Consider the following 14,160-nt stretch of genomic DNA (forward strand, 5'->3'; position numbering starts at 1 on the left):
TTTTTTACGGTACACAGGCCTCTCACTGTTGTGGCCTCTCCCGTTGCAGAGCACAGGCTCCGGACACGCAGGCTCAGTGGCCATGGCTCACAGGGCCAGCCGCTGCGCAGCATGTGGGATCTTCCCGGACCGGGGCACGAACCTGTGTCCCCTGCATCAGCAGGCGGACTCTCAACCACTGCGCCACCAGGGAAGCCCTTATTAATACTATTTTAAATGATTTAATAAAATGTTTAAATTATCCATTTTAGTTTCTAATATGGTAAATCAGATATAAGTAAAAGTTTTTTGGTGGTCCTCAAAATATTTTAAGAGTATAAAGGAATCCTGAGAACACTGAGAAGTATTTAGTAGCATCTTCTATCACTGCTTCATAGAAAGTAGTTTCTCTAAAATTTGAGAAGATAAAGGAAAAGACTGCCCTCATTACCAAATTACAAAGACTAACCTCTACTTCTAACTTGATTGTCTAGACAGGCATTAAAGAAAATAATGGGATTAGAGGTCAGAGGTTTCAGTCACCTTCCTCATCCTCATTTCCCCCTCCCTCCCCAAACTATTTGCAGGAAGAAAGAGCAAAACCTGACTTAACAGAGTTTCATCTGCTTTCCTTTATCACCATCTACGAATGAGCAGTGCAAGTGTGAGAAGCTCATAATGGTAAGAAAGAGAAGGGATGAAGTGTCTGAATAATGTATCAATGAGATAATCCGAGGCCCCTAAATGAGCCCCACTGACTCAACTGATAAAAGCTATCCTTGTTGTATTTTATAAGTATGAACTGATTCTAAGAAAAGTAAAACTACCAAAAAAAAATGGTGAAAAAAGAAAGAGAAGGGGGTAAGGGCAGGGAGAAAGGAATGGAGGAAAGAAAAAAAGTAAAGGAAGGCTTTCATTTTGAGGAGTCCTGGAAGCCAAGAAAATCCACCAGTGCATGATTAATTCTGACATGCTTAAATAAGGATTCCTATTAAAATCTCGGCAGTTGCCAATTTGACAGTGATGAGAGTCTGGTGGAGTCACTGTGGCTGGGGAGCCCCCACGAGGTGAAAGAAAGACTCCACATCAAGGAGGTGTAAAAGAGGACTCCAAGAGAAGGAGGTTTATGGAAATAAATACCACCCACAGCTGGAAATCAGATAGAAAAAGAATTCAGAGCCAGGGCTGGCTCTTCTAGAAGAGGACACTGAGGAAATGGGGTAGCATGGACTCGAAGAGGAGTCCACAGAGAAGACAGCTCTGCAGGAGGGAGGGACAGCAGAAGCAAAACGCACTCACAGCCGATGCCAGTTACAATGATGATGGCCGCAGAAACCCACAGAGTCCCTGAGTTATTAAACCCACAGAGAATCCCTGAGTTATTAAATAATCCCTAGCAACCTCATGGAGATCTGTGCTGCTTTTAAGGGTGGAAATATAAGATAGCACAATATGAAAAGTAAAAGCATTAAAAGTCTTTAATCACAATTCTTACAACAGTCATTTTCCACTTCTGATAATAAACCAAATATTTTACCCACCATTCAAAATTCTAGCATCCTAGAAAGCCAATCTACGAATTAGAAACTCACAATTATCAATGCAGTTTACAGATTGAAAAATAATGACTTCCTATGACCTATCTCAAACTGAACTACACACTACACACACCTTCTTAACATTATTCTGTTACAAAACCTATACTTCATTCCTTGACTTCTTTCTTTCCCCTACCAGTATGGTATACTTGCCTTGGTTTTACCCCTTATCCAACCTATAACCCAACACCAAAAAGAGCCAGTAAGGTCCGGCCTCATACAACAAAGCCAGACTACTGAAGATGATGCATGCCAAGTATCCCAAGGACAGAGCATCTGCAGGATGCCCAGCCCGAGACAGGAAGCCACCACTCCAGATAAACCACACCCTACACACTACACCCCATGCACAGGGTGGGCTGGCTCTGTCAATGCTAGAAAGCGGAGACACACCTCAGATAAAACTGCTGCTAAAAATCCCAGGTCTCAGTGTTAAAGGGTAGATTCTGTCACAAAATCTTGACTTAAAATAATGCCCTGGCTACTGCCTCTGACCATGGCCTGACCTGGGCAGCACCATCTTGTGGATCTCTTCCAACTTTTAGCTGTGACACTGGCCAACTACTGTGCCCCTATCCACCCCAGTCTCTGCTGCAACTCAGTTCTATTTCTAAAACTTCCTCCCATCTCAGGATCCAGTCCTGGTAAGAAGCTCCTGACTACTGTCTTGGCCCTGCTACCTGTCTTCAGCCTCAGCCTCAGATTCAGGAGGCTGAAGCTCGACTAGGACTGAAGTACAAGAGAGCTACTTTTAGTTAACAGAGCACATCTGAAGGTAAGTCCAGAAAAGGAACAGGTTTGAGTTTATTCTAAAATGATAAATCATTTTATTCATGCCTTTCCAATAAAATACGAGGCTTTAAAAAAAAGTTTCAACTCTTTCCTTGTTGATAGTTACAATATTCAATACACCTTAGTTCCAACATAGCAAGAGAAAAATAAACCTTAGAGTTTGTTTTGATAGATATTGATCTGTATGTGCAAAAGTCTAACTTACATATAGATTTCAGATATGAAGAGGCATTTTAAAAATAAGAGATTACTTAGCAAATGTGACCACAATTATAAAATACTTATTTAATCTGAGTAAACCACTTGCAGAAAAGTAAAAGCAAGTCCATACTATTGCTAAAATAATGATAACTAATGATAAATCATTCGTATTTTTTAAAGTAAGTTCAGAAGGGAATCACCATTCTTAGCTCCAGTGAAATGACTAAAACATCTGAGCCCACTTAGTGAAGGGTGTGTGATTAAGAGACCCCCAGTGCTTTTCCACCACAGCACCTTAGTTACCTACCACCACCTCTGCAGTTAACCTGACTAAGGGAGGTTAGCCTCACCAGCACTACCAGAGTGAGATATGGCCTCTGATCCTTACCCAGATGGCAGGGAACTTGGAATGGAGTGTACATGCTACAAGTGTTTCTTTTTTTTTTTTTTTTTTCGGTACGCGGGCCTCTCACTGTTGTGGCCTCTCCCGTTGCGGAGCACAGGCTCCGGACACGCAGGCTCAGCGGCCATGGCTCACGGGCCCAGCCACTCCGCGGCATGTGGGATCTTCCCAGACAGGGGCACGAACCCGTGTCCCCTGCATCAGCAGGCGGACTCTCAACCACTGCACCACCACTGTAGGAAGCCCTACAAGTGTTTCTTTAACGACAGAATAAATTAGAAAAAAGGAAGCTAGAAAGACATTCCAACATATGACACTGTATTAGACTCACTATATTAGTATACCTTCTACCATTCTATTACTAAGATTAGCAGGAAGAACAAAGGCCCATTCCAGTGCATTTTCAACACATCATTCCTAAGCACAGGAAGATTCACAAAGAACAGCTATAAGAAGTGAACCTCCCAGGTTATACCTCCCCCACTGAAAGCATGAGGAAGGGATGAGCTTGTCTCAGCACTTCTTAGAAAGGTCATGCTGTTGTACTGCTATTATGACACAATGGTAGGGAAGAAAAGGGAAGTGGTTTATTGGTTCATTTCCCAAGAGGATTACTCTGGCTTTGGACTAAGTAATGAGAGGGGATGACCTAGGCAGCACAGCATAAGGAGAAGGTGAAAAGGGGAAGATGCTAGAAATAATTCACTGTATACTCTTCATGAATGATTCACTTTCAATAAGTCAGACACTGTAACATAATTCAGGCAATCATAGTGCAAGAGAAGTTATATCCAGAATTATGAATTAAAAACTTACCACCTAGAAGGAAAATTTATTTTTAAAATGAATCCAGAGGAGGAAAAGAAGAGAAACACATTTTCACACAGTTAGTTTTTATGATAGCTAGTATACTTTCAACAGACTTGTAACAGCATGCATTGTATATAAGAATAAAAAAGTCTAATATACAAAACTTAAACAACAGACAATCCGAAGTATGTAGCACACATTTTTAAAAACAAACCTGAGAACTAATAATCAATAAAAACATGATTTTGAAGGCGATACAGAGGGATTTACTTGCATTCACAATTTTCTCCCTCATATGTAATTCTGCCACTATAGCCAGTTGTTATTATGTACGATTGGCATAAATCAAGATAATATTAAACTGTTCATTTATATAAACTGTCTCTTATATCCTAGTTGCCAAAAAGAAGTGCGACGCATCATTTAATCTCCTTTCAATTCCTCAAATGTGGAAGACAAAAGCAAACCCAAGATCTGTGGTTCTGAACCTGTGTACAAGAGGCCCTGGGGTGCCCATGGCTTGTCTGGACATCAAGCATGCAGAGTTATCTGAATAAATAACAAACCTCACACCTTTATTTACTGTTATACTTCAAATTATTGTGATTAATAAGACACATGCTTATTTGAAAGTATTATTAAAGCAATATTAGCTTTTTAAAAAGCAATCCAGCTTGTAATAGAAATAAATCCCCACAAATCTAGCAACTTCCATAGAAGTTCTGTGACATCCCCAACCTTTAAATAAGAATCGAACTATTACTGGATTCTCTTTTTCATTATTACACATTTTCTCAGTCAAAAGAGAGTAAATGCACAACTATCATATGTGGATGGGACCTCAAGATATCCAATGTGAAGAAGATTCCTCGTGCTGGGACGCACTGGCTTGGATTAATGTTTATATGTGGACAAGCATAATCAAAAGTGTTTCCTTCAGCTGATAGTTGGTTAAGAAATTGAGTGGGAGGGAAAGAAAGGGACAGACTTGCAGCTGTTATCACAAGATGAACAGAGAAGAAAGCAATGAAAACGTGCTTCACTGTTAACAGGAAAACAGAGGTTAGGACAGTACACTGATTGGTCATCCCCATATCAAGTTGAATGAATATTAGACTCTAACACTCATTTCAAGGCTCACACTGTGGGAATCCCAGTACCTTCATTTCCACAAGACATATTATCCACAAATGTCCCCTGAGAACATCTACATTTTCAGTCTATATAATCTCAGGACACAAGTTACATATGCCTACAAGTCACTAACGTGTTCTAAATTCACCTCCTGCAAACTGCAGAAGGAATTTCCTAGTTGAGTATTGTGAGATTTGTGAAGACGACGTTGAAATTATGATTCTATCACTGTATCTTCTCCTTCACTTTCTTGACAGTAGAACCGTTCTTCCCCCCCCTCAGTCCATCTTAATGACCCCATACAGCTCCATTTTGCCTCTCTTAAAGAGGAGCACCATGTTTAAAATAAGGTGTGACCTTTTGGAATAGTAGAACAAATTAGGACCAATATCTAAGTTTTAGTTCTTTTAATGTGGTTTCTTAATTGTAAGATAAATCATATATCAAATCAAGGGATGATCTAGACTCTTTAATTATAAGAAACATGATTTTCTCTTCAAAATAAATGGACCTGGGACTATGAAATAATTTTTGTGCTAAGTACATGTTGATCTATATTTAACTAAAACATTTTCTCTAATATGAAAAGTTCAAGTAAATGCTAAAATTCCACTTCTATGAAAGGTGAAAGTTTACATATAATTCTAAATTCTATAAGTTCCTCCTATACTTAGAAGATGAGACAGTAGATTACCTTCATATTTCAACTAGCAAGAGACCAGGTAAGTTGAGGAGTGTAAAGAAGTCTGAGTTTTAATACTACTATATTTAGTGAAAACATAGTTGACACTTTCAGATCTAACTTATATCCTCTTTCCACTATTCTATATCAACCCTAGTAGCTAACCAAAAAACAAAACAAAAACAAAAAACTTAAGTAAAAGCTCTGTCTCTGCCACCTAGTGGAGAAAGAAGATACAGAACACACATTACAGCTAGAACAACTCCAGACGTGTAGGCATACGGAATTCACTTAAAATTGTGTTCAGTGCTAGCATGTAGAATAAGTTATTTCTTTTTCCAAAGGTTTATGTTTACCTACCTGCCATGTAGAGAATGAGGTAAAGGGAGGCAGAGGATAAACACAAAAGCAAAGATAAGCCCCAAATATTTTGGAGCTCTGTAAGACAGCTCTTCACACACCTACTTACATGGCCATGGAGATCTGTGTTAAGAAGCATCATTGCACAGGTGAGGCAATGGACTCCATCTAACAAAAGAGACAAGGACAGAAAGCATTAATTCACTATTTCCTGTTGGACTCCTCAGTATCATTAAAATAGCATACCTATGCTTAATTAAGAACCTATGAAAACGCAATACTGTGGCTAGGCAAAATTAATCATATTCATTTGGGGCAACACAAAATAGATAAAGAAAAAGTTATTAAAAGGATCTCAATGCACAGATTTGGACTCTACTGGTGATGAAGTAAATTATTCCTACCTCTGGAGGACAATTTGATAGTATATATCTAAAACTTTGAAACAGTGTCCTTTGACACAGCAAACCTACTTCTAGGGCTTTATACTAATGAAATAAGGAGCTACCCAAAACACAAGGATATCTAAAGAAAGACTGCTTACAATGGGGAATGAGTAAGTACAACCCACCTAAAACACAATTCTGTTATGTTGAAGTCATTAAAAATGTGGTCCAAGTATACATGTTGAAATGGAAAGATATTTTACAATAAAGTATTACATGAAAAACACATTATATGCAGTATGATTCTATTTAAATATAATACATCTAGAATGATGTATAATATTAAGAGATTATTATCTCTTGATAGTAAAATTATAATTTTTATCTTTTTTATTTAAAGTTTCTCAATTTTCTATAAGATATAGAAATGAAAATAAATTAATACTGTTACTTTTTTATTTTCTGTTAAGAAAGTGAATTAGGAAAGAAGCAAAAGTTAAAGAAAACCAAGATTTGCATCTTCCAATGTTTACTCTTTGGGTATTAGTTCTCTGGCTAAAAATATATAGACAGAAATAGTTATCCTTTTTCTTGCCATTCTTTAAAGGCAACATTTAGGTTGACTGGTCCAGGATGCTATGGATCAGACAAAAGTGAAATACTGAAATAATCACTGAAGATTTAAAAATTAATATTTAGGGGAAAAACGTTACCCAAACCAGCAAGGTCATTTCACACTTATATGGAAACATCACTTTCTCTTCTTACTTTACAAAGGAAAAGAAAAAGCACTAAGAGTTAAGCTTCTTACTTCCAAACCTTAGGATTAGTTCTCCTTATTCTCTCCCTGCAATTCTCAATCCAAGTAAAGTAGACAATAGCAGCTGCAGATGCAGAAAAATCTTATTAATTTATACTAAATGTACAAAAAAGCTTGTCCCACTAGTGAATTCATGAATTAAAGATAGCTTATCTTCCAAACTATGCCTCTGAGTAGGTGATTTCTCTAAGTGGACTATCTCTAAGTAGATGCTACTAAATGCTTAAAAGTGTATGTATTCCAATATTCTAAATACATATAAAACAAATTTTGAATGTATTTATAAAACTCAGCAACTAACTCTCAAATATCCTTATCAACAGCCAATTGAGTACACAAATCCGTAGTCCTTGTTTCACTTAGTAATGTCAATGTCTTCTTAGATTTGAAGAAGGTTCTAATACAAACAATCCACTTCTATACCTTTCATTCTCTAGTCAAGGCCGACAGTGATACAGACAGTGAATAAATGGTCTACATATAGTCAAAGGAATAAAGACAGTTCCTATTTTACGGATAGGAATGTGACTTTAACAATCAGTTAATTTAGCTATAGCCTTCAGGGCAGAGGCAGCAGGAGCAATCACTTTAGTCAATATAAAGTACACTGACACAATGTTAATTGGCAATACGGAAGCTAAGAGATAATTATAATTTCTAGTGCATCTAGTCTCAGTGATTTATTCCAGAACTTGTAAGTTTATGAAATATACTCCAATTGTAAGTGAATATGCTTGACTTCAAACCCTGAAAACTTTGCTTTATTATAAGAATTGAAACGGAGAAATGACCTATCTTCATAGGGTATATCAAAAATTAAATAGTTTAAAGTTGCTTTTTAAAATAATAAATACAAATATAGATCATTAAAATCATAAACCAGAGTCAGTGGTCAGTGCTGTAATAATGAATGTCCAAAAAGAGCACCAGAGACACACCACAAACTCCAGTGAGATTTGCAAATGTTTCCAAAACTAACCATAAAACTATACATGCCCTTCATCAAGAAGCTTAGAGATCAGGTGTATAGGAAGGAGAAAGAAGAAAACTAGCATTTTACTTATTACAATGCACACTGACATAAAATCTCAGTGACAAACCATGAGCAATTTAAAGAAAGTATACTGTCATACTATGGAACTGGAAAATGGAGTAAAAGTAACTAAAACAAGAGTAAAGAATATCATGCAGTCATTAAACATCATGGCTTTTAAAGAATATTTGATAACATGAGAAAATGCTCACAATGAAAGGGAAAGACAGTAGGAAACAAAACTCTGTAATGATTCCAATTTGACATAAAATATTGTACAAATAGACTAGAAGGAAGTAAATCAAACTGTTAGTAACAGTTATCTCTAGGTAATTAGAGATAACTAGGTGATTTTCATTTTCTTCTGTATAAGTTTCCATATTTTCCATAATAAAATGTAACCTTCACACATTGAGGAAAATAGCCCTTGTTATAAGAAAGAAATTCAAGCATTTCCATCAGATTACCTTGTGAAGCAATGGTATCTGGGTTACAATAAAAATATCTATTGGAGAAGTGTACTAAAACTCTCTCTCGTTCCTGGGTTTCTCCCACAAGAGAAAATGCTTTAAAGAAGTACCTAAAAAAGAATTAAGGGGGAAAAGGTGAATTTTTAGAAAATGTTACCATACTCTCTATGTTTGATAGTTAAAGTTAATTCATTTAAACATAAGAAATTAACAATACAAAGTAAGATATTCTATAGTTATTTTTTAAAAATCACTTACTAGATGGCCATTCAATATAAATTTATATTGATGCTCATATTATAGGAACTGTCAATATAAAAGATGACAGAGCAATAACATGGTGGCCAATACATCAAAAAAAGCCTTGGGAAGGTGGGTGATTTCCACATATGTTAAGTGTCAAGTAGCCATTTTAAAAGATCAGTCGGATAAAAACTAAAGAACACAAGTCTGGATGCATAACCACGTAGGCTATGTTTTAAACTTTTTTTTTTTTTTAATTTTTTGGCCATGCCACGCAGCATGTGGATCTTAGTTCCCCAACCAGGGATCGAACCCACGCCCCCTGCACTGGCAGTGTGGAGTCTTAACCACTGAACCACCAGGGAAGTCCCCTGTAGACTATGTTTTAAAGCTTGACAAAGATCACAGGTTTTTTTCATTTTGTTACTTGACTGTAGTCACCACCGACCCACTATTAAAATTACAATTATATCGTCTTATGCACAGTAGATTTCTTTTTTTATTATTATTCAAACAGAAAGTTGCAAAAATTATAATGATCCTCATCAGTTCACTCAGTCCCATGTTATTTTTTTTTCATCTTGAACTTTTGTTAGCACTTTTATGAATTCATCAGTTTTCCATTAGCACAGTAGATTTCTGTTAATTTTATTTTGCCTATTATCACTACCATGTATTATTAACTTGCTACATGAGGAAGAAATTGGAAAATAAAACCCTAATTTATTTCTTAAATTAGGAATACCAATCTAGATCAATCTAGATCAGAGTCACTGAGAGTACTGTCTATTATAGATGTATCCAGGACCCTCACTTGACAAAGTAGATGCATTTACCTAAACATGAGATGGGAAGGAAAAAATCATTTAAAATGCCCTAAGAATCTTACTTTTGAAAGAAACATACAATAAAACATATTTCAATGATGAAAGTGTTGCTGTCTTCCTTTTCTGTAGTTAATCTAAATTATGTTGATCTAACTTTAATTTTTCTTAACTTTTTTTTATAAACCACATGAGAGAGCAAAGCAAAAATACAGATCCCTCCCCCACCCTTACCTGTTTTCACTGACAAACCTATTAGTACCCTTGATTCATGCAAAGAGCCAGAGACTAACTCACTGCTGTGCATTCTAACGGAACATCCTCCCTTCACCTCCCAGGCCTCAGTTTCCTGATTTGTAACACTAGAGCATTACACAAGATGATCTCAGAATTCCTCCAGGCTGTGACACGTTATAAAGTTTATAAGATTAAGTGCTTACTGGGTTTTACCTCCAGCTGCCCTTAGAAATTTATACTATGGTATCATGTGAGACGTGAGGGTCAGTGTGTTTCCAACACCTTCACTTGAACAGATCAGCAAAAGGCGCTACTGTCTGAAACAGTTTTACAGATACTTTCTGCTGATTATTATGTTGATATTCATTTTTATCCCATTCATTAGTTAATTCCAAAGTACTGTCTTAAAGGGCTATTTGGCTACTGTAAAAAATGATTAGGGAAAATCTAATTCTACAGTCTGTAAACTGTGCCTTTTTAAGGCATTCAAAAACCAGATTCCCACAGATTCCATTTCTCCAAGACTTACTTTGCCACCATTCTTTACTAGGTCGTCTATTTGGTGCAGGATATGAGTTCATGTGTGATTTCATAAAAACAATATATTTTTCCCACTTTCCACCATGTTTAATATCTGTAATACAATCTGAGCTAAGATCACAAAGTAACTGTGGGTTTAAAAAAATAAAAATCAGATTTTAGCTTCAGCACATTATTTTCTCTTCTCAGAATTAATTATTTAGAAGCAAAAAAGAACAGAAGTGATGTTTAATCATACCTGAGAGACTGATCCAGTGTCATTCCTGTAAAATCAAAAAACTTCAAATATTCTTCCGCAACTAGTTTGCTAAATTCATTGCTATAAGAAAACAGAATAGACTTGGTTATTAAAATTGAAGCCATCAGAACACACACATACCCCTACAAGGATACACTCAGACACCATCCTTGGAATGGGACATACTTCTTGCCTAGGTGCTTTGCCACATCCGATCTTTTGAATCTGTCTAGTTGATAAAGACGTTTGGCCAACCTTTTGGCTGCTTCTACGTTGCTGCTGGTACCATTACTGAGACTTCCTGAGGTTTCCTTTTCCAGAATTTCAGTACTCCCCATTTCAGAATGAGCCTCTAGCAGTGTTGTTTTCACCCCAGCATTGCTGTGAGAACTGATAAAGAAGGAAACAAAAGAATAGAAAAGATTGTTCTTGTGTGGCAAAAAGGAAAGTAGCTAATGAAATTATCACAATATTGTAGAACAAATGAAAAAACTATTTTAAATGATAGCATCTTATGCTTAATTATTCACAAAAATAGTTTCAGTTGCTATATTTTAACATACTAGAGAAGTGATTACTTAAACCCTAGATGAGCAGTTCTCAAACCTTTTGGTCTCAGGACGTTTATATTCTTGAAAGTATAGAGAACTCCAAAGACCTCTATGTATGTAAGTTATATCTAGTGATATTCACTGCATGAGTAATTAAAACAGAAAAATTTAAATATTCATTTAAAAATAATAAATCCATTTCATGAATATAAATAATACATTTTTATTAAAAATAACTATATTTTCCAAAACAATAACATAATATTTAATGAGACAAGCAACAGTGATTTACATCTTTTACAAATTTCTTTAATGCCTGGCACACTAGAAGACAGCTGGATTCTCACAGCCATTTCTACATTCACTCAGTAATAATACATCATTTTGGTTGAAAGTATTAAGAAAATCTGGCCTCACAGAAATATTTAGTTAGAAAAGTAGGGAGCATTTTAATATCCTTAACTGTGGATATTCTTTTTTCATATGATGATGCCAAAATAAAACAAGTGGTAGTCTCTTAAAAGTTAGCTGCAATATAGAATCTAAACTTGTATCAATGAACTTTTTGTACTCATATTAAAAACGTCTCACATGGGCTTCCCTGGTGGCACAGCGGTTGAGAGTCTGCCTGCCAATGCAGGGGACACGGGTTCGAGCCCTGGTCTGGGAGGATCCCACATGCTGCAGAGCAACTGGGCCCGTGAGCCACAACTACTGAGCCTGCGCATCTGGAGCTTGTGCTCCACAACAAGAGAGGCCGCGACAGTGAGAGGCCCGCGCACCGCCATGAAGAGTGGCCCCCACTCGCCGCATCTAGAGAGAGCCTGCGTGCAGCAATGAAGACCCACCACAGCCAAAAATAAATAAATTAATTAATTAATTAATTTAAAAAAAAAAAAAAGTCTCACACTTTGAATGCATCTTACCCAGGCATGATTCTGCCACATGAACTGGTCACTTGCAAAATATCTGTTGACACATTTTATTATTTAAAAAAATAACATTTATTAATGTCACCACTAATATCCTCAGAAAAGTCTTTAAGTACTGGGAAGCTGCCAGACTTCTGGTGGTAGATACAAGTTTTCCAAAATTCTAATTTTTGATTGAAACTTAAGTATTACCATTGGCAACAAAAATTGATGGTTGTTTTCCTTAAAGTAGTTAAGTAACTCTATTTTCAAGAAAATGTTTGCCAAAACCACAGTTTGTCAGACTTTGAAGGAAAATGGCATTTCCATGAAAAAAGCAACTAGTTTATAGCTCACAACTCAAACTACATGAGTGCTGTTCCTAGACAGCGCTTCATGCATATTTTCCATTTCATTGCATGTGAAATTAAAAAGGCAGATACCCAAGTGTTGAAAAGCAATTAATTGGTACTGCTTTATCAAGGACATCTTTAGGTGAAACTGCCCTTTATTTTTATTTTGAATGCATGGCAATGAAGAATGTAACAACTAGAACAGTTTGGTGCTACTACCTTGATTTGTGCTAAGGCCCCCACCATTGCTTTTGTACCATCAGTGTGTATCAACACATTGAAAAAGGAAAACAATGCTGCACTGTTATTATAAAAATAATTTTGACCTCACAAACCCATTGAAAGGGTCTCAGGAAGCCGCACAACCACACTGTGAGAACCTCTGCTCTAGCCAGGTGCTGCAGCATGCATCTGTAACACTAAAACCAATAACACTGTGATTTCCAGACCTTCCTTTGGACTTCTAACAGAACAAAGCTATGTTCGTGGTAAACTACTTGTGCTTAAGTAGTCTTCCAACACACTTACTGTAGACTGTAAAGCAGACATAGAATTTTTCTGCAATGAACCAGAGAGTAAATATTTCAGACTTGCAGGCCACATAAGGACCCTGGTCACACATGCTTCTTTGTTTTTGTTGTTTTTTCACAACCTTTAAAAATGTAAAAGCCATTCCAGGCTACACTGAATCCTAGTCTGCAGGCCCTTGCCCTATCCCATAGCTCTTTAACTTGGCCCAAATTGTAAGTAGAGAACAATTTATTGTCTAAACAAGGACACTCTGAAAAGGAAACAGGGATGATAAAATCATTAAATATGTAGTTATAATTGTTACAAGGTAAAAAAAAAAAGCATTACCAATAAAAAAAAATAGTTGTAAACTTATAAAAATCATTACAGCAAAGTGAAGACATTTTTAAACAGAACTGCTTAATCTCTATTTTGTCACTTGTTCTACCTAACTTACAATTTCCCATTTCCCACTGATCCACCAACTGAGTGGTAGCCTGGCAGCTTCACTATCACTCAGTGCAGCTGGGCTACTGCACAACCAGCTGGTGCACCAAGGAGCGCCTGGGGGCTGCAGAGTCCCCGGAGTCCCCAACCACTGCCAGACTCTAGCAGCCCCTCTCCAAGCTCACTTATCAGCAAGGACTGCACAAGCTATCTCTGAAAGGAGCTTTAAGGGGAGGGAAAAGGGAGAGAGAGTATCCCACATAGTCTTTTAGACTCAACTATGTGAAATTTCTGTTCAATGCACACGTCAACTCACGCATTCCAGATGAGACTGTGGAGAAGCGGCAAGTACAAAGTGGAGGGTTCCAAACCCATGCTGACTTATTCTACTGCAACTATTAATGATAATACTTCATTTTTTTAAAGTCAAAGTCAAATGCTAAACCATAGTCAACACCAAGACAACAGACACAAACCGGAACTGACCCAGGCAAACCAAGATGTTTGGTAACCCTCCCTAAGCAATCAGCCACCTTAAACAATTTTCCAAAAGAAATACCCACCAATTAAAATAACTTGCTTCATTATGATGAATTCTTCGTGTAAATACATTTAAATATTTTTTCATCTTAAACTTT

General features: G+C 36.8%; 1 protein-coding gene across 7 annotated transcripts in view; it reads right to left on the bottom strand.

Annotated features, from left to right (window-relative positions):
- Positions 1 to 14,160, bottom strand: part of PSD3 (pleckstrin and Sec7 domain containing 3) — a 565,580-nt gene that overhangs the window by 287,836 nt on the left and 263,584 nt on the right. For all 7 annotated transcript variants that reach the window (XM_029226681.1, XM_029226683.1, XM_029226687.1 and 4 more), the window contains 4 exons: positions 10,937 to 11,140; positions 10,751 to 10,831; positions 8,666 to 8,778; positions 6,069 to 6,127 (listed from right to left, as the gene is read on the bottom strand). In XM_029226681.1, coding sequence (XP_029082514.1) covers positions 6,069 to 6,127; positions 8,666 to 8,778; positions 10,751 to 10,831; positions 10,937 to 11,140 — 457 coding nt within the window. The remainder of the gene's footprint in view (positions 1 to 6,068; positions 6,128 to 8,665; positions 8,779 to 10,750; positions 10,832 to 10,936; positions 11,141 to 14,160) is intronic.

Source organism: Monodon monoceros, unplaced genomic scaffold, assembly GCF_005190385.1.
Source record: "Monodon monoceros isolate NGI ecotype Baffin Bay Population unplaced genomic scaffold, NGI_Narwhal_1 Super_Scaffold_17, whole genome shotgun sequence".
NCBI lineage: Eukaryota > Metazoa > Chordata > Mammalia > Artiodactyla > Monodontidae > Monodon > Monodon monoceros.